The sequence below is a fragment of the Drosophila sechellia genome, chromosome 3L (assembly GCF_004382195.2).
Source record: "Drosophila sechellia strain sech25 chromosome 3L, ASM438219v1, whole genome shotgun sequence".
In the NCBI taxonomy this organism is placed as follows: Eukaryota; Metazoa; Arthropoda; class Insecta; order Diptera; family Drosophilidae; genus Drosophila; species Drosophila sechellia.
Genome location: NC_045951.1, coordinates 18,810,447 through 18,830,239, shown reverse-complemented (window position 1 = coordinate 18,830,239; position 19,793 = coordinate 18,810,447). Strand labels below are relative to the sequence as shown.

The window sequence follows — 19,793 nt, the reverse complement described above, 5'->3', positions numbered from 1 at the left end:
ATGTGGCAGGTGCAGCAGGTGCTGCTCGCCTGCCTTTCACTAAACAAAAGCCGAAGATGCCAGCTGAGTTTAGTTTAGCGCTGGCTCAGCTCACATCTTTTGTTTGCTTTGTCCGTCTGCATTTCTATGATAATGCCAGAGCTTAGTTTAATCCCTCCCGTACGTCGAGCATACTTTTAATTAGCCGGGCCACGAGAAGCTCAGATTAATGTTCAACGGGATTTTCTATTCGAAACCAATAGCAAATAGTAGTTATGAAGAGGTATTGCACACCAGCAACTGAGTTGCTTACAAATTAAAAAAAAATAATCAAGTGGCACATTTAAAAAGAGGTGAGCCCAAAAACATATTTTGAAGTGACTCCCTGAAATGCAGGCCAATAAATAAATGTCAAGCTGGATTAATTGAGTTTCCTGTTCCGGCTGATTATAGCACTTAAACTAAACTAGGAGCCAAATGTCTCAGAACTATTTGCTGTGTAAATCAACCGCTCGCAATGGCCAACATCCTTTCTCGCTTCCAATGACTTCCAATTAACATAAATGCAATGGCAAACATACGACAGACAAATACCTGCGAGGGAAATTGAATTGCTTAATTAATTTGCACACTATCTCTTCCTTGTGCGAAAACAAGAGAACGCCTCCGACAGGCAAATAAAATTGCAGATAAAATTTAATTTTAATGCAGCTTAGTCTTAGTGCACCCAAAGATGTCCCCCAGGATGCATATCCATTTTTTCCGCCTTTCGTTCCTTCGCTCTGCGACTTTTATGTGCGGAGCGAGTTTTTCCTTCGGTCGCCGGTTAAACAAGTTGCAGCGACGCTGGCGACCTACTTTTGGCATCGCCTCTGGCTAAAACTGTTACTCGAATTCAGACTGCGGCTATGGACGGGAAAAAGTCGGAGATCTTTGCTGGGCGGTGGCGAAAAGACAGCGAACAGCGAAAACAGCTGCCAAACAAGGAAAAATGTCGCCAAAGTTAATACCAGATTATTTTTTATTCAAATTGTCTTTTTCCAATGCTGCACGTTGTTGCCTCAGCAAAACTTGTTTAAGACAGAAAAGGGAATTTGGCCTAAAGAGATTGATTTAGACCGAAGGGTTTGTGTCACGATGCAAGATGACTGATATTTTTTCCAGTGCATTTCGCCTGGTCCGTGGCGCCACTTTCTTTGGCGTCCAGTTGACTGGTTGACACCAATTTGAATGGCAAGTTTCTGTCAGGCGGCGCGCTCTTTTTACATCACAAATGAGCAGAAAATCGGATCGGGTTCGCCATGTGAAAGTCAATGAGTGATACAAATACATAATACCTAAGCACCCTCCCACCTTTTCAGGTGAGCCCATCTAAAAAGCGGGTTTTGGTTAACGCAAATTGGCGAATGTGGCCAATGGGGATTGTGGAGCGACCGTGGAGAAAGGATTCTCCCCTTACGTCTTCGCCATCGGCAGAGAAAATTCAAGGGGCTCCGATTTAGCTACCTTGGGGTTAGTTTTCCTGCCATAATGGATTTAATTGGTGTTGGCTTGGAGTTGCAATAGGTGTACTAAGATCCCTTGGAAATATCCATATCCCTTTCCATTTCGCTTAATAAAAGTGGTTTCACATTGTTACTGCCATATATTTAAGAGTTTCGGCGATGAAACTTAGTCTCTATTATTTCAGATTAATACGCTCAGAAAAAATCATCTGCATCAGTGCAACGCTTTCATGAGTTTCTCCACCCCCAACTAAAACGTCATCTCAATTTTCCATATCAAACAACCTGAGCTCAAGGCTCTTTGCCTAGTCTTTGGAAAATTATCTGTAAACTATCTTTGTCAATATCAGTTTCCTCGCCGCAAGTCGTTTCAGGTAAAATAATGACAATGCAAATGCTTATCATGGCCAGGGTAGCTCGGAAAAGCCAGCTCCAGTTTCCAACGCGCTACACAATACATATTTCACCCCTCTCCCTGATTTCACTTTGGAGTCCAGGCAGGCGTTAAATGAGAAGCGTTTGACAACTGGGGAGGCGCCACCTTATCCCTACTGCGCCTCCAGTCGGATGCAGTTGTTGCTCGGTCGGCCAGAGATCAGGAATTAGTGAGCCAAGTTGTTTGGCCCGATACCGCCCTCATGTTCTTATTCCATGCACCGAGAGAAAATTCGGGGGATATATTTAAATATTGCGAATATATTTACATACATTCATGTTAGGAAAATTCTCAAATAAACATTAAATAGTATTTTCTTAAGACTGTGCAAATCATGCATTTTCTTTGTGGCAACTGATGGCAACATTTTCGTGTGTACGCCTTGCCCCTCCCCTTTTCCCGCACCGCCCACAAACACACACACACACGTACACAGAGAGAGCAGCCAAAAATTAATTGCAATGCCGCAAATGACAGCGTCAAGTAGTAAAAGTAAGCACCCACGGAGGCGCAGACTTCAGATGTAGATGGCGTTGGAGGCCAAGGAGCAGGAGACTCCGAGTCCTGAAATTGGGCTGCCTCTGCTGGGGGCGAACGTTGCAGGTGGGCGGGGGGCGTTGGGCGTGTCACGTGCGCCGGTTGCAACAAGGACGAGCTCGTTAAAGGAAGCGACAACGATGGAGACAACAGCAACAAAGCCGCCGAGTTGTTCGCCTCTGTTGTCGAGTGCGTAAATTTTGTTTGTTGCTGGTTTTGTTGCAACAAAATGTTATTAACATTCGGTGCAAGTCAAAGAGGGGAAGGCAAGGAAGGGAAAGAGGGCTTAAAGCTGTCAACGTCTTACTTGCCGCCTTTTGCTGGTTTCCGCTTTTTGGTCGAAATATTCTGTTGGCAAATATAAGGAGAACTCCTGGTGAAATTGCTTTAATACTATATCTTGCTTTCATATATAACCAATTCAGCAATGATCTCAATTAGAAATAAATCTTCACTTGTATCACTTTTTAACTACTTTAATTCGTTTAGCTGAATAAGCCGCAGAAAGTGTTCATTATCATTAGGATGGCTCCTCAAGCCTAGCCGCCTCCAAAATCCGCCGCTCTCATTGCTCCATTATGGCATTAAATATTAACCTTCGCGGCGAAATCGGTTACCATAACTGCTAATTGTTTACAATTTGACCCACAAACGCAATTTGGCACACTGCTCGTCAAGGGACTTTCATACTCCAGCAAACCGTCAGATTTACGGCCATGATATGAAATTCGTTAATTGTCAACACATCTCTTCTACCTCGACTCCATGGCCAAATACGAATTCTAGCCCGGCAGTAAAACAAATGACAACTGGAGTGTGTTAATGGACGTCGTCAACATGTTGCCAGCGACATTTGTTGCATGCCACACTTGCACGAGCAGCAACACCTCCAAATGATAAAAGGGTAGAATTGATTCATAAAAGCCACAAAAAACTTATGAAGCATATAATAATAAGTGCAAGAAACGGCAGTCGGAAGGAAGAAATCTCTCCTTTCTATTTCAAAATATTTTTTATTGTTGAATATATTGTTAAATGTTCTATATGTTGAACTTCTGAATAATGTATACACATTATATGGCACTTACTCACCGCAAGTGTAGGTAAAAATTTAGCAGATCTTAATGAATTTCCAGTTCCATTTGTGCCACAAGTTTCCCACTACTCCACCCAAAAATGTGTTGTGTACTTAGGACTTTTATGTGTGTACTAGGCGAAATTTAGGGGCAACTCGGCGAGGGGGCAGATACTTGAAAAGCCCGCACGTAGGTTTTACAACTTAATTACAAGCCGCGTTAATCTAAGCCAAATGAAGCTTCACCTCACGTGTTCACTTTTCATTTGACATGCGGGAATCGCAAAGGAAATTTAAATGGGAGCTCAACGAGCAAAATGAAACGAAATGGCTGGAATGGCATTTTAATTGGATGCTTTAAAAAGAGCTGTGCAAGCCAAAAACTTCAGAAATTGCAACAATGGTCCAAAAAGGTGCTTGTTTGAACATAATTTACGGAATCTACAAAAGTAGTTATAATAAGGAAGGTAAATATTAATGATAACCTATCCTTTGATAACTCTAAACTGTTAAATTAGGAAGAACATAGGAACAACTAGGAACTACAACAATGAAGTGCCTTTGTGCATTTGACAAACTAAAAAATGTTTAATAAAACGTTGTGCATATATTACTCCAGCTCAAAGTCTACAAACAGCTGTCACTTTTGTGAGTTACTTTCCATTCAATTTTTGCCAGCACGTTTTTTTTCATTTTTTCGAAGACAAAAGAGCAAATTGTCTTACCACCGATAATCATGAGGGCGATAATGATGATGTTGCTGGCTAAGATTGACACTTTTATTCAACGACCATGACTGTGACTCTGACTTTTAGCCGCAGCTCCATTCGCACAGATACATCCATCCATCTGGCTATCTAACTACAGACGAACTTAGCTAACACGATTTTTTTAAAAATTATATAAAAAGTTGTAAACATTATAGTAGTTAAATGGTTGAAGCAATGAAAGACTGAAAAATGCCAAAGATGTGAACCAAATATGTGTTCAATCTATTGATGCTGTACTGTACTACCTATCTGTATCTATTTGTATCGGGTTAAGCAAAAACAATTTGTCGCTGGGCGGCGGGGGGAGTGACAGATTTGCAGCGGAGCGTTGCAGTTGCACGTTCCTTGAAAACGCCGCACAATTCGCAATTGAAAGTTGAGTTGTATTTGTGCTTTTTGCGTCTATTACACAGCAACCGCTGTTAGCCATTTGATCGAAAAGAAGACCCATTCCCAGCACAGAATCCAGTGTCCGGTTGGGATTTTATTTTTCTTTTTACTTTTTACTTTTTAGCCAGCTTTCTTTTATGGGATCACGTTCTATTTGAAACGTGAATTATTCGCAACAAGCCCAGCTGATGGATGGAAGTAAGTCATGAGATAGAGAAAGGGGAGAAAGGTGGGCGGTGGAGTGGGAGTGGCAGAACAGGGTGGGGGATATTGCCCCACTCCGCGCATTCAACTCCATTTTTTTAAGTGCGTGTTAAGCGCCACTTTATGCCACACGGTATGGGATTTACGATATTCGATACAGGCGTGAAATGCCTTCGGAATATTTTCTTTTCCACCAGCATATCTGCAGTAATCGTTTTTGTTTTTGATTGTTATTTTGCGGCTATTGAACGCTCCGGCTGGCAAAGTCATTAACTCTTATTTGTTGTATTATATTTAACTTGAGCGTGCCGAAGCAGATTAAAATAATTTCGGGCAAGTCGTCGCCTTCGGCTTGATTGTAATCAGATTTCGAGGCTGTACTCATTAAACTCGAAAGCTGATGACTCCCTAGCATGGAAAATGGTGAAAATAGCAGCTGGGCTGGCCATTATCCCGAATTAGAATATAAACATGTTTAAAAGGCTATAATTACAATTAATTAGCTAATAAAACTATTTAATTTATTTATTCTCATTAAATTAATAAGCAAGCATTTTAAATACGTTATACGTAAAATTAATTATCAGATCAAACCATTTATCGAACGGATTTTAATTTAATGAGAATAATTTATGGCGAACTTAATAGACTATGATGCTCCACATTTTTGTGGCAATAATTTAGTTTTGGTAGCACAAGACCAAAGCGCCAAAAACGCTTGCCCCATTCAAAAGCCACTACCGAAATTCCATTAAAGTCCAGGCAAATTTGTTAGACCATCTCACCCTGTTTAAACATTGTCTAAAAGCAATTGTGTTGACCCAACTTTTTTCAGTGCCGTTCGCTTGTTTACTTAAAATTGATCACAATTACTTTACCACATAAAACGCAGTGAAAAACGAGGATAACTGATTTTTTTCGTTTTTTGATGAGTTTTTAAATGCTGACAGAGTCTTGTTATTAGAGTAAACAAACCACAGAAAAATAACGAAATAAAAGAGCAGCGCCGAATGCAAAGCGAAAAAACGAAGAATAATGGTAAAATGTAGTTAAAAAATGGCATAACATTTGTGAAATTAAAATAAACACAGTTCCAATCTGTGGACGATTGTTGCTGCTTGTGTTTTGCGGCTTCAATTAAATCATATGCCAAGCTTTGCTGGCTTTTCAGACAGCTGGAAATTGTTGCTATTTCCACGACTATACCCACTTATACAATACAATATCAGCCGCCCCCGAGACTCCGACTCCGACTCTTTTTCCACCCGAAATTGGGAGGCTACGTGCAAAAACAAAAACCAAAAGACTGAAAAGAAAAACAATTGCATAAAAAATTCACATGACTCGGATCGCAGCGCTCGTCTCTTTCGAGATTATACAACTTTCTAATCAAAATATTATTTTATTATTATTATTGTGTATTTTCGAACCTTGCTTTACTTCACTTTTCGTGACGTCACTAAATTCAATTGCTCAATTGGCCCAATCGGTCGAAACTGACGTTTTTATCCCAATTTTCTACGGTCACATTTTCGAAACAGAGAGCTTCCGGTACGCACTTTTCATCTGAGATTTGCCACGAACTATTACTGCTCGATGTGGGTCAGTTTTGGCCCCATCTACTGCCAAGTAAACCGAAAATCATCGACAGGGGCACGTAGGACGTTTTAATTACAATTGGCCTAGTTTCGCTTTGAGCCGAGATTTCGGCCCGTTCTCTTGCCGCTTTTGCTGATGTCTATCTATATGCTGGCCCATGTCATGGAGCCAGCTATCAGATTAGAGTTAATAGTTTTATTGGGAGTGGGCCAGGCGAATGCCGCCTGTGGACCAAGCCCCAAGGGAAATGTGATTACTCGTAAATGTCACCTGAGAGGTCTTGGCATCGCACAACGTCTGGTAGATCTTAAAGCTAGAAGATTTTCCATTAAACTTCTGTAAAACTACCCAAATATGAAACTTCCATCTCTTTGACTATGCAACGTTCCAAATAAAAACCTAGTACATTTCCTCTCGATGATTAAATCCCGAGAAACTGCCTTAAATGACCCCGAATATGCCCACTGTCTGGGGATAAGGCCTAACGGAACCCCCAGCTTTAGAGATTGAACCGTGACCCCTCGACCTCATTGCACCCCTCTCTCATTGCACCTCTCTCGCTTCTCACACACTTTTCCTACGGGCTTACACAACCTACAGCGGAAGGCCTCATTAACTGACCTCAGTTGACAATTTTAATGTGCCTTTGAGCCGGACCCACGAAAATTGCCTAATGAAGTGCTCATGGATTGCGAATGCCAGATGCCAGCCAAAAGTCAAGCGAAAGGTTCCAAAAAATAAATGCGCGGTCTGAAAGTTTGTTGAACTTTTGTTACGCCAAAAAGCCGAAAGCGCGAATAAAATTCAATTTCTTTGCATACTAAATCAGGCAAATCATGGTCTGACCCGGGGGCAAACTAGTTATTAAAAGATCTGCCGGCTAGGGCTTGGGTTATGTCATGGTGCCGCCGAAATGCTAATGCCCAACAATGAATAGTTCTTTCCACCGAGTCGGGTCCAGAACATCCAAAGGTGTTCCTCGATCCAATGATTTCATATTTCCAGCACTCGCGTTCTTTCAACTTGTTTGGCCACTTCTAATCGCAATGCCGCTGGCTTGGGGGCAAATCTGGGTTCAAACACCTTTCGAAAACTTGCCTATAGCGTGTATTGATTGGAGTGTGCGGCTTCCAAGCGCGATTCGGTTGTTTCATCTTCGCAGATCCCCCCATCGAATATCGGACCCATTGCGAAAGAAATCTTCATGTCTCAAACAATTTGTTGCGCCTGCTCTGCAAGTAAACCGAGTTGGAGCTGCGTCAACTGGGGTTGCTTCACTGTACATACATATTCCACTGAAGCATATTTTGAGTGGTTTGCTGGTGGTGCAAAGTCCGCAATCCGCATCCTCAATCATACACATACGTTCAATCACATCAAATAGATATATACCCATGATTTTTAGAACTAAATAATGTGAGGTTTGCTAAGGCACTTGGTATTTTTTCTTATTGTTGGACTTATCCAAGCTCCACTGTAGTTTTTCTTCATTTCTAATGCCTTGGAAACTGGCTGCAATTTGGTCGGTCGCTTGCCGTTTTACAGTTTGATTAGGTGGAAAATTTGCCATCGTTTAATTAAATTATGTTTGCAGTTGGTAGATGGTAGTTGCTGCCTAGGCTTACGTGTATGGGCAGTCGAATGACAATGAGCGGAAATGGCGAGCAATTTGCATGCAACGGCAGCTGACTTATTCCATTTCGAAGCCCGATGCGGTCTGTTGGCCAACAAATGCTGACGGATAAACGGAAAACATCTTGGCCAATGAACTCAGCGTTCTATGGCAACTTCTTGGTGATTCTGCAATTTCTCCGCTCCGAGATGGGAATTGAATTCGCTGAAAAATTGCTGGATATGCATGAACCGTAGGAATAATCGTACCCATAGTCATGGCTGTTAGATGCAGAACATGCCCAAAGGCATATCATAACTACCTTAGCACAAAAACAGTTAGACATCGCTTATACTCGTAGATCTACCATTTAAGGAGCTGGCTTGTAAGTTATAAACTATTCAAAAATACCCCATAAAAATAGCTTAAATTTCGGTCTGGCAAACGACAGCTTTAGCTTACGAATATCTATAACTCTTCGTCCCATTTCACTCATTACCAACATGCACGCACATATTTCAATCATCTTGATGAAGTTGTAGCCAACTGTGCCACTGTGGAAATCGAGCTCGAAGCTATTACTCTTGGAGCCACATCCCCCGCTTGCCACGCCCACTCCGCCACCGCCCACACCGAAGCAAGGGAAATAGAACTCGCATCGCATACATATAGTATACTATAGTACCATGTTGAAAGTCCCAAAAAAAGCGCTAACGAACCAAGTGTGGCCGAGGTCCCGGGTTCTGGGTCCCTAATGGCCTGCACATGTGCTACGTGGCAGCAAACGAACTGCAGTTGGACCAACCGATATCTACAGGCCCCCAACTCGCAAGTCCCCAGAACTTTCCCTGCAGAATCGTCCAAAGAAATCGACGCAGTCACGTAAAATTATTTTAATAATCACATAACTTTCGGCATTTACACGACGCCGTTCCAATGGGAGTAGCCAACAAAATGTCAATAAATTCGAGCCTTTTTGTTGGGGCTGGCCAAAAAATATATATTATATAATTACGAGCAAGATTATAAAAGCTGCTACTACAGCTATTAATTTTATACCCTACATGTTATGATCATGCAAAATCAAATCATTAAAACAAAAAGCATATGATTTTCCATATAAGAATATCTTAGTTCTGTTTGTTAGTTCTTAAGTTCTAAGAAATACTTTCATTCTGACCGCAAGTGTGTGTGAGTAACAAAGTTGGGATATGCTCAGGTAAAAGTACAAGTTTTGGGGGCCAGAGCGCTTAAGTGGGATTTGCGTGGCACTGTAGTGTCAACTTTAACAATAAGTTGGGAAAAAAAACGGTGCCATGAATGGCCAGCCGGAACATTCGCCTGCACATAAGCCGCAAACTTTTGGCGGGCACTGTGGGCTAATGAAATGAAGCCTCCCCAAAAAAACGCTCATATACTGAGCAACTTGAGCTGATTCCACACAGCAGGTGAGCGTCTAAGCTTTTCCTTCTGGCCAGCCTCCTGGATACAGTTTCGACTATCAATTGCATCTGTCTATCCTGCAGATACATTTACACTGATACACAGACACAGATACACTGAAGTCTGACCTGGGATTTTACCGGCGTTCCCCGGTTTCCCCTCCTTTTGACATTCCGCCCAGCTGAGCAGCTCCAGTGCAGTCCTTCGAAATAAATTAGTCTGTGCACCTGATGACAAACTAAACAAGATCCCTCAAACTAGACTAAGCAGCTAAGGGGGGGATAGCTGGGGGTCATTATAGATTTTTATTGTGCATTTCGTACTTGTCAAAACTTTGGAACTCCCAAAAAAGATTATAAACCCATAAATTGTACACAATGATAAGCATAGCTTTAAGAAATCTTGATATCTAATATTAAAATAAGCATTTTTATAGAAATGTTGATTTGTGCTTGAATATATTATAGACCACTAAACTTGGAGTGTATTTTAGCTTTCGGTTTTAGCCCCATTTTTGGCCGGTTTCTTTCTCCAGCTTGTCTCCCTTCTATGGCCGCATTTATTGTCATTATTATTTTGATACCGTTTTTTAAGTTTCCTCGTGTTTGTCTGCCCAGTTTTCGTGCTATCTGCCCGTAGATTTATGCCAACAAAAGCCAACAATAAAAAATACATACACTCTGTTTTTTTGCTTTTAATTTCGTTTTTTTTTTCTGCCCGACTGTCCGTCCAGTGGAGCCACGGACAGCTGCATTAAAAAGTTGCCAAAGAAAATTGTTTGCATTGCAATTTTTGCCTCGTTTTATTTTGCAACTCTCTTTAGTAGGTTCGTTGTTTTCTTTCTATTTCTTTCTTCTGTGTTTTGTTATCAACGCTGGGCAGAGCAAAAATATCAAAACAAAATGAAAATACACCCAACTTAGCTATATAGTTTTTGTGTGTGCTCCACTACCGACTGACCAGGACCCACAAAAGGTTGTCCGGTCTGTTGCAACTCGGCTAAGTCCTTCCAACTGGGTCATTGTTGTCCGCCCTGGCTTACCGACTCAAGCAAAAGTAATGCCAAATCTGAACGCTGCGAATTCAATTTGGTATGAAAATATATGCATAGAAGGAAAACAATTGAAAGTCGTTTGAACTGGCGTTTGAGCTCAAGCAAAATAATTCCACAAAAAGTGGAGACACCTCCTGGAACTCCGTTCCTATTCGAGCAAAATCCTCGTCCTGGAGAGCAAAATATCCTGAGAGGACTTAAGTTAAAGTAGAGGATCAGAAAAAGATGCATTACTCTTATTTTCCACGTTATAAAGCTCACATATATTTGCATGGATGGTTTTGAATCAGTCGATTAGGAGAGTTGATCATGGATATAAAAGCTTTTCAGCGATTTGTTTTTTTAATTGATAATATCGCTTACAAAATTTAAGTTATTACTACTATCCTTCTTATATTGTTTTTTGTTCTTAGCTTGTTTTTTAATAATTTTCGAGAACCATTTAATATTTAATTGGTATTTATATATTTCCCAACTACTTATTTAAATTAAAAATACATTAAAATACTGTTTTCGATTGTAAGGTTAATTTTTTCCAATAAGTTGATCCTTTTAATGGCCGATTTAAATACCTCAATCGCTGAGCTGTACCGCACACCTGTCAGGTATTCCTTGGAGCAACACCCCACAACTCAGTCCCAGTTGTTTGATAATTTCTTTTATAATTTTTGCAATTTCTCCCCCATCCACTGCCAGTGCATTTCTTGTGTCCCTTCGCCGATTTTTGCTTTGTTGTTTCGTTTCATTCCGTTCCGGCTTTTCAGAACTTAATTAAATGTTGTCACAGCGCACACTTTGTAGTCCCGCTGCCTGGACCTTTGCCCCTATGCCACCTTTCTCTGCCGCCGAGTCCTGTGAGTCCTGCGAATCCTGGGGATCCTGGGGAATCCTGGGGAGCGTGGGCAGCATGGAGAGCCCGGAGCTGGCTGTTTGTGACAGCAATTCGAAGTGTAAATGAAATAATAGCTGCTAAAAACCAATTTGGCGTAAATTATAAAAGCTTAATGGCTATTATGAATGGCGAACAGACGCCATACTCCTTTGTTCGCGCTTTGGCTAACCTTTGACTGACAATTAATTTGCTTGTTCTCTTGCAGTTCCGTCGAGCTGATCGCCCTGCTGGCTATTTCGTGCACCTTCTTCCTGTTCATGCACACCAACAAACTGAACAGTCGCCTCAAGGAGATGGAGGTGAAGCTGCAGCCATCCGAGTTTTCGGCCCTCGGTCTAACGGGCAACCACATCAGCGGACACGATGCGGGCGGCAGTAAGTCACTATTCCCCTAGTTTCAGATACAGATACCCACTTCCCCCAGCCACCACTATCTCACGTGCATATCTAACGCACCGCACTGCACCGCATCTCATCTCATCTCGACTCATCTTATCTCATCTCATCCATCTTCCATCGCGGAACAATGGACACAAGGCCAGGTTGTGGGCCAGAAGATGCGCTCGATTGCATTCGCGTTGCGTTGCCTATCGGAACAGGGCATCAGATTTGGACAGGAAGCTTTGTGCGAGAAGTGATAAAAACGGTGGATGGAAAACAGGGTACGATTGGTGGATATTAGCGGAAAGCTTTTGGAAATGTGCATACTCAAAGATATGGTATTAGATATAATAATATCTACTACTGCCATTTAGACGACATAAGTGGTTACTACTTTTAATAGGAGATATATTATCTTTGAGCACATAATACATGCTTGTTAGAACCCCTTTCTTATAGAATGGCCGAATCCACCCTTCCAATATATGTAGTATCTCATTCGATTTCCAGATACGCCCAATTGATTTTTAATTACCACATTGACCCAAGCCTCAGGCCATGGAAAAAGTATAAAAATAACAGATTCCGCGGGGCTAAGACCTTTGTTAATATTTTGCGTTGGCGGTTGCCATAAATTAGTGGATCGTTTTAGTTCAAATTAGAGCTCGTGAATTAATTATGTTCTATTTTCCAAATGTAGCGCAAAGAGTAAATACAAATATGTGAGAATTTACACATTTGGCACTAATAAACTGGCCATTTAAAACAACACAGCAAATGGTCGATGCATACTTACATATACATATATTTCAGTTTCTACAAATATGTGCTATGCACATTTTAATTACAATGTGCATGAGTTTGTTTATGTTGCATGTATTTGTAAATGGGGAGTCCTTTTTTGCCAATACTTTAGTGCATTAATAAATTATTTAGGAGCGACAGGTTCGCTGGGGAAGAGGTTAGAGGCATTATCAGCGTGACTGGGAATTTAACCTTTTGACTAGCGTTAAGCTCGTTTTTGTTTTTGTGGCCGAGATAAATAATGAAACATATTGATTGTAATATTATTAATTCAATTAGTAAACAAAGATAATGTGAAAAGGAAATCGAGGATTAATTGCAATGAAATACGCTAGTCTGTTTGTGCTTTTTAACTAAAGCGCCTATGTACGTGTATATATGAGATAATAAAAATAATAGATTATAAATCAATAATTTATAATATTTGTATGTATGCTAAGTTTCCCCTTGCTTACTTTGCGCTTCTTTCTGAGTGTTAAGCATTTCCAAACAATTCGAAATGCTCCCCATTGAGATCTCATTACCATCAGCCACAAAAGCCATCACTTGACACCTTTTTGCTCCACAACAATGTTTGCCAAACATACTCCGAATTCCAAAAAGGAAACCGCACTTGAGTGCATAGGCAATAAAATATGAAACTGGCTGCAATGAAATGAAAATAAGTGTTTGTGGGGGGCACCCACTTGAGATTCTGCCACTCCATATATCCATATAGCCACAAATTAGGCCGCTGCAACCGACTAATAATGCTGTCATTAGGCAACCGCGGAACAATATATAATCGAATCAAGCTCCCTGGAAATGCAAAACCCTAATTTCCATGCCGGAAGTTTGGCGGGCGCTTGCAAATTAGGCAAAGTTGCCCCAACATCGCGGCTCCAACGACAGCTGTGCCAAGTGATCTCCACTCGGTTGCTGGATTTTCGCGGTAAAAACGCGAGTTGAAGGGGCCGAGGAGAAGAAAACAGAAGACTTCACGCCTAACTGCGGTGATTGCCAAACAACAACAGCAGTCAGCTGATGCCAGCACTGGGGAAATGAGAAAGCCTCTCTACGACACCGAAATATGAATACCCTGACCAATAAGCGATTTTTTAGCTGCTTACTTTCTGCTAGCACCAGCGAATTTGTAAAATTTTAGAGCACTGTTTCTAAAAACCTTCATTTGGTACTTATTATAAGCAAGATATTAATTTCAAGAACCAAATATAATAACAGATAATTATTTCCTTTTTTATATATATGTACATATATGAATAATTTTTGTGGGCTGAAAATATCTATTAATTGCTTAGCTAATACTAAAATACCCTCTTCGAGTGAATTTGTAGCTAAAATTCCGCAGGCCAAGTCGATTTTCCACTGTGCCGTGAGTGATGATGATGATAATGATGATGTGCAAGAGGATAAAGTCGGGCCAGATGCTCCACGGACCTTCCGGAGGTCAGGAGATGCCAGATGCCAGCTGGTGGCATCTTCATTGTTGCCGCTGTTGCATTTGCGTCTGCGCACGCGTCAATTGCCGACAGTTACAAATTGTCCCCGGTTAGCCCCTCTCAGAAAAACATAAACCCGGCTAATGGTAAAAATAAAAAAGTGCAGCAAATAGCTGAGAAAAAAGAAAAGAAAATATTTTCGAAAATCATGGACAAGTGTGCAGCACCGTGTGACGCTGATGGAGTTTTTTTCTCTGGGCTAACTACAAAACGAAATAAACAGTGTGAAGTGCTAGAAAAAAGGTTTACCTTCCAGTGCGCCACAGTGCTCATCCATTCATAAATATTTCATTTAATTGACTCACACGACTTGGGGTCGAGTACGAGATAAAGATACGAATATGACGACGTACTCAACATGCTCGTTTAAGCCATCATGATGATGATGACACCATTTGTTGCCGCCGGCAGCTGTCGATTTTTTCTGTCTGCCCGGCGTTTTGTACTTATTTTTATACGTACGTACATATTTATTTGGCTGGCAACATTGAACTTGACTTAACTTAATTAACGGTGCCGAACGATGCAAGCCATGTTGTCTGGCGGCTTGTTAATTTCGTGGTCTAACGCGCAAATGGAAATGAGCAGGGGAAAATCGAAAGATTCTTGCGGATTTTAAAAAGTATAAATTCAAGGCGAGTGGCTTAGATTTATTAAAGAAATTTACCAATTTTCAAAAACAGTAATTAAGCAACCATGTTAATGTATTATAAACAGGCAGCGCATTGGCTGTTTTAGGTTATTTTCATTATTATTAGTATATTATTATATCTATTTACTTGATTAAACTCATTTTAACATGCAATCAATTTACAAGACCATATTTCTTAAAGCCAGTAGATTAATTATTGTACGTGAACATACAGCACTCATTTCGATGTTTTTGGAACTTTATATATCGTACTGAGAATGATGAATATGGCCTGTATGTCTTGATATCGCACAATTTTTCGAAATCTATTATTTCTCCCTTCTCCCAACAAATCTGTCGGATCTCTGTATTTAATAGATCAACCGTCTTTGGAACCTTTCGGCACTCTACCTGTCACAAGCCATTGTCTCGGTAGTAAGAAACCAACGCAACAATTGTTTGCACCTTCAACTGGCACGCTAACAACAATCTTGGCAAAAATGTGCAATGCCAACTTTGCCCCTGGCTAAAATGCATAGCAAACCAGTTCTTTGCGCTCACTACCGAACCGGGCAGCTGCTTTATTTTCAATTAGACAGTCGCAAGACACGAACTGAGCCACAGACCCAAACACCCATAAAAATAGCACCAATGGCTATGTGTGCTACCTCAACCTACAGAGAGAGAAAGTATTTCTAAATCATATTATCAAATTATTATTATCATATTATCAAATTAAGTTTGAAACTATACCGGAAAAGTACGAAAGGATGCATTCTTAAGTACAACTAACATATAAGTTATGCTTGTTATAATTTAGATACTTGCCCAATGGTTTATCTTAGTTTTAGATACTTTTTTCGACTGTGTAAAGTTCACTGGATAGCCAAAATAAATGTTTTGGAGCTGAGGTCCAATTCAGCTGGAAAATGTAGGCAAGCAAGCAATTTGTGTTAGCATGGGCGGTTCCAAGGGGCTCGGATAATTTTAGAGTCGGATCTTAAGATTGGGTGCGATGGGGAGATTGAGAAGTGAAACATAACATTAACCTAATGAATGAGGTTTTAGGTGGGTCTATATATATTTCTATATATATTTATATAAGGAAGTTTCGAGTAGAATACGGAAAAGTTTAAATCCCGATTACCTATTCTATTTGGTATGTGCTTTTAAGTAGTAGGTATACCTAATTATAAGTCATTAGACACTTAATGAATGGATTTCACTTGATCTAATATGCCAGGTGTTGAGAAAGACTTGTTCAAAGATGAAAATCTGAATAATGTACCCCAATCCCAACTAGTTTATATTTTTCAAAATTTATTTCCTCAGTTATTTCTTACCACATGATAGCCTGCGAGCAGACCACACCCTATAATAAATTCACATGTTTGTTCTTAAATGCCACAACTTAATAAACAGCGACATATGCTACGTGGTTCACCTTCGGACAAATGGCCAATAACCGGAGCTAGGCCGAGATTGAAGGTTGCATTAGAACAGCAGAGAAATGCGAAGTCGAATCCAATCAGAGCAAATCGAGAGGCGAACTGGATGGGATGTGACCCAATTTGCAAACCGCACGAAACGAAAGCACACAAAACTCGTAAGAGAATCCAGCTAAAAAGTGACAAATAAAAATGCAGGGAGCTGGCTTCTATTTTAAGGTTTCGACCGCAAAATGTGTTTCACTCCTGGTTCAGTGACTTTGTTGTCGGTGGTTTTTTGTGCAGCAAGCGGTGCTGAAACCAGTCGGTGCAACACTTTCATTCATTCGCATTTTCCAACGAAACTGCCCAATTGACCAAATACAACGGATCTGGTTTAAAGGCAATTGGACTGGATATGCGCAGACTTCCTCGTCCAGTTCGCGGCGAATTATGAAATACATACTTGGCCATAAAAACCGAGACCTGGCCAAAAGAAAAGTGGTGCGACCGAGCCGCAGCACACTTGAAAATCAAGATGTTTTCCGCATATCCTGTCCATCTGATCAATTGCAGTCATTTGCCAGCCGTACTCAAATTGAATGCACTGCCTACGACTTCGCAATGGACAAATGCCTGGCATCAGCATTTTAATTGACCACACGACACGCAGGAAACTCCATTTGCATGCGTTGTTTGCTGCTACTTTTTGGGGAAGGGAAGAAATGGGGAGGCCTTTCGAATCCGCCGGAGATGATCCCTATCGCATCCCATGAGAGCCGGCAAAGTGAAAGGAATCATCATGAGCTTGCATATTTATTGCACTCGTCTTTATTTATTTATCAAATGGCTTCAACTTCGACTTGCGCCTCAGCTTCATCCATCCCATTCGAATATTGCATAAACACTTGCGGGCCCAAATCAAAAGTAAAAGTACTCGGTCTGCTTCCTTTTTTGGCGTCACATTTTAAGGTCACCGAGTATTTCACTTTAATTGGGGTCGAGATGATAACTGATATTAGTTATTAAGGCGGCGTTAGACGATAATGGGATAATCGTGAGGTCGTTCAAAATGCTGATTTTTGAGTTGACGATCGTAGAGCGAAGTTGGCCTGTGATTCATTATGATATTGTAAAGCAAAGCAATTTATTACTATTATGGTTTTTACAACCTTTTAATCAAACTTTACGACATCTTTCAGAGCACGATGACATCAACACCCTGCACGGCACCTTCCAATATCTGAAGAGCACTGGCCAGGTAAGCTAAGCAGTTCCATAAACCTGGTATATCCTGCATTTTACCATATCGCCGTAAACATTGTTGCATACATTACTGGTGGTTCATAAAGCGGAAAAGAGAAACCATCGATGAAAGTCCATCAACGGTAGCTTCAGCTCCTTGGTGATTGATATTGCATTTGGCCTACAGCATTCAGCATACATTTAGCATTTGCCTGCCCAGAAAACCTCATTATCTCTCTGTCTCTGTCTCGCTCATGCGCTGTCTTTGTCGCACTCATTGTGTCAGGCGAGAATTGCATAATATCTGTAGCTTTCTCCAGTTGAGACCTCACCCACCCACCCACATGCATACAACACAACACAAACAACACCCCACCACACACACACTAGAATAAGAAAGATTAGCCAATTAGCCATCTGGTAGACTATCAGCTATCCCTATATCTACAACTATACCTGTTCCGATCCTAGTTAGCTCTACACTATCCTATACAGAATCTATCCTAACACTAACCGAACTACGAAAATTACACTTCGACTCTGTCCTCGAATTTTGTCAGTGCGCAGTCCTATGATTTTTTTTTTCGATGTTGGTTGACTCGTTAGCTAGTTGCGACATAGAGCGATAGAAAATCGATTTATAAAGATTAAAAAGCAAAGGTAAGTGTCCGTTGCGGGGAGGCTTAGTATTTATGCCCAAATACCCAGCTGTGCTGGAGCAACTTCTTGCGAAATTTCTAAGATGATGGGATGCCTCCAGGTGCCTTGTGTGTTGCTTGAGTAAATTGAACAAAAAATAAATAAAAACGCAACCGCTTAAAGTCTATTTTTATAAAAGTTTACATGTTGTCCTACTTGTGTTTGACTCGTTTATGTGCGTGTAACTCTGTGTCTGTGATCCCAACTCCAAGCAAACCGCCAGCTGAAAACTACTCCAACTAGCACTCCCAACTTTTGCAATCCGGCAGCTAAGACACCTGACCACCACCCAGCTGAACAACACTCCTCGCGCCCAAGTGGACACGCTGTTCTTCAATCGGATCACCAAGACCGGCAGCGAGAAGATGATGGAGTTGCTCAAGATCCTGGGCAAGCGCCACAACTTCGAGGCGCGTCGCGATGTCGAGGGATTCTACGAAGTGGTCAACATGCACGACGCCTACGCCAAAAACTTTATCCGCACCGAAGTAATCAACTGCACCAAAGCCAATAGCTATACGAAGCACGTGGCCTTCCTGGACTTCGACCTGCTGGACGAACCCTGGCCCATATACATCAATATGGTGCGAGATCCCATCGAGCGGCTGGTCAGCTGGTTCTACTATGTCCGCGCCCCCTGGCATTTCGCGGAGAGAAAGGAAATGTTTGGAGATGCCATCGTACTGCCCAGCATAGATTGGCTCAAGAAGGACTTTAACCGCTGCATCGAGGAACGCGATCCCGAGTGTGTGTACGAGCAAATGGAAATGGGCAATTTGGGCGATCATAGGCGACAGTCACTGTATCTCTGCGGTCAGAACATGGCGGTGTGCATGTGAGTAGTCCTCCTAGCGATGGGTGGTAGAAGCTAGAGGAGAGGTTGTTCGAAAAGTGATGACTAAGAGCTATGTAAAGATATAGGTTTCTAAATAATAATATCGATAATATTTGAGGATCTGTTCCAACCCAACATCAACCAAGTTCTTTCGGACAAAGTCAATGATTCAAGTCGAAGGTGCGAATTTTATAGCCAGTTTCCACATTTGGATCAACCGCTCCTTTGGCTAAAACCCCACCCGATATCTCAAGAAGTAAGATCGAGAACTGAGTGAAACCCAACCAACTGCAGGCCCTTCAACTCCCATGAGGCCATGCAGCGGGCCAAGAAGAATGTGGAAGAGCACTACGCAGTGGTGGGAACCTGGGAGGATACGAACATCACGCTGTCCGTTCTCGAGGGTTATATCCCGCGATTCTTCAGTGGGGCCAAGGACGAGTACTACGCTGTAAAGAAAAGTTTGGGAAACGTAAACAGGAATACCTACAGACCCAGTCTCAGTGACAAGGCGAGGGCCGTTCTCAGCCAGAACCTCACCCGGGAAATCGAGTTGTATCAGTTCATCAGGCACCGGCTCTACAAGCAGTATATAGCCCTAAAGCTGGAAGAAGATCCCAAGCTGCGGGATTAGCAGGAATTTAGTCCCTAAGGGTTCGTTGAAGAGTAATAAAACTATGCTAACTTTCGTTCTGCTTCGATCTTTTCGATCTTTCCGGTATAATTCTAACCCTTGGTGAACTTTCGATTGGGCTAGCTTCGGTAGATTTCGCACA

General features: G+C 41.5%; 1 protein-coding gene across 8 annotated transcripts in view; it reads left to right on the top strand.

The window, feature by feature from the left end:
- LOC6619343 (heparan sulfate 2-O-sulfotransferase pipe) overlaps positions 1–19,793 on the top strand; it is a 38,956-nt gene that overhangs the window by 7,063 nt on the left and 12,100 nt on the right. For 7 of the 8 annotated variants that reach the window (XM_032717973.1, XM_032717975.1, XM_032717974.1 and 4 more), the window contains exons 2-3: positions 11,702–11,871; positions 17,441–17,499. In XM_032717973.1, coding sequence (XP_032573864.1) covers positions 11,702–11,871; positions 17,441–17,499 — 229 coding nt within the window. Of the gene's footprint in view, positions 1–11,701; positions 11,872–17,440; positions 17,500–18,451; positions 19,018–19,311; positions 19,789–19,793 lie in introns of those variants that run through there. The other variant, XM_002043525.2, reaches the window with a different exon arrangement.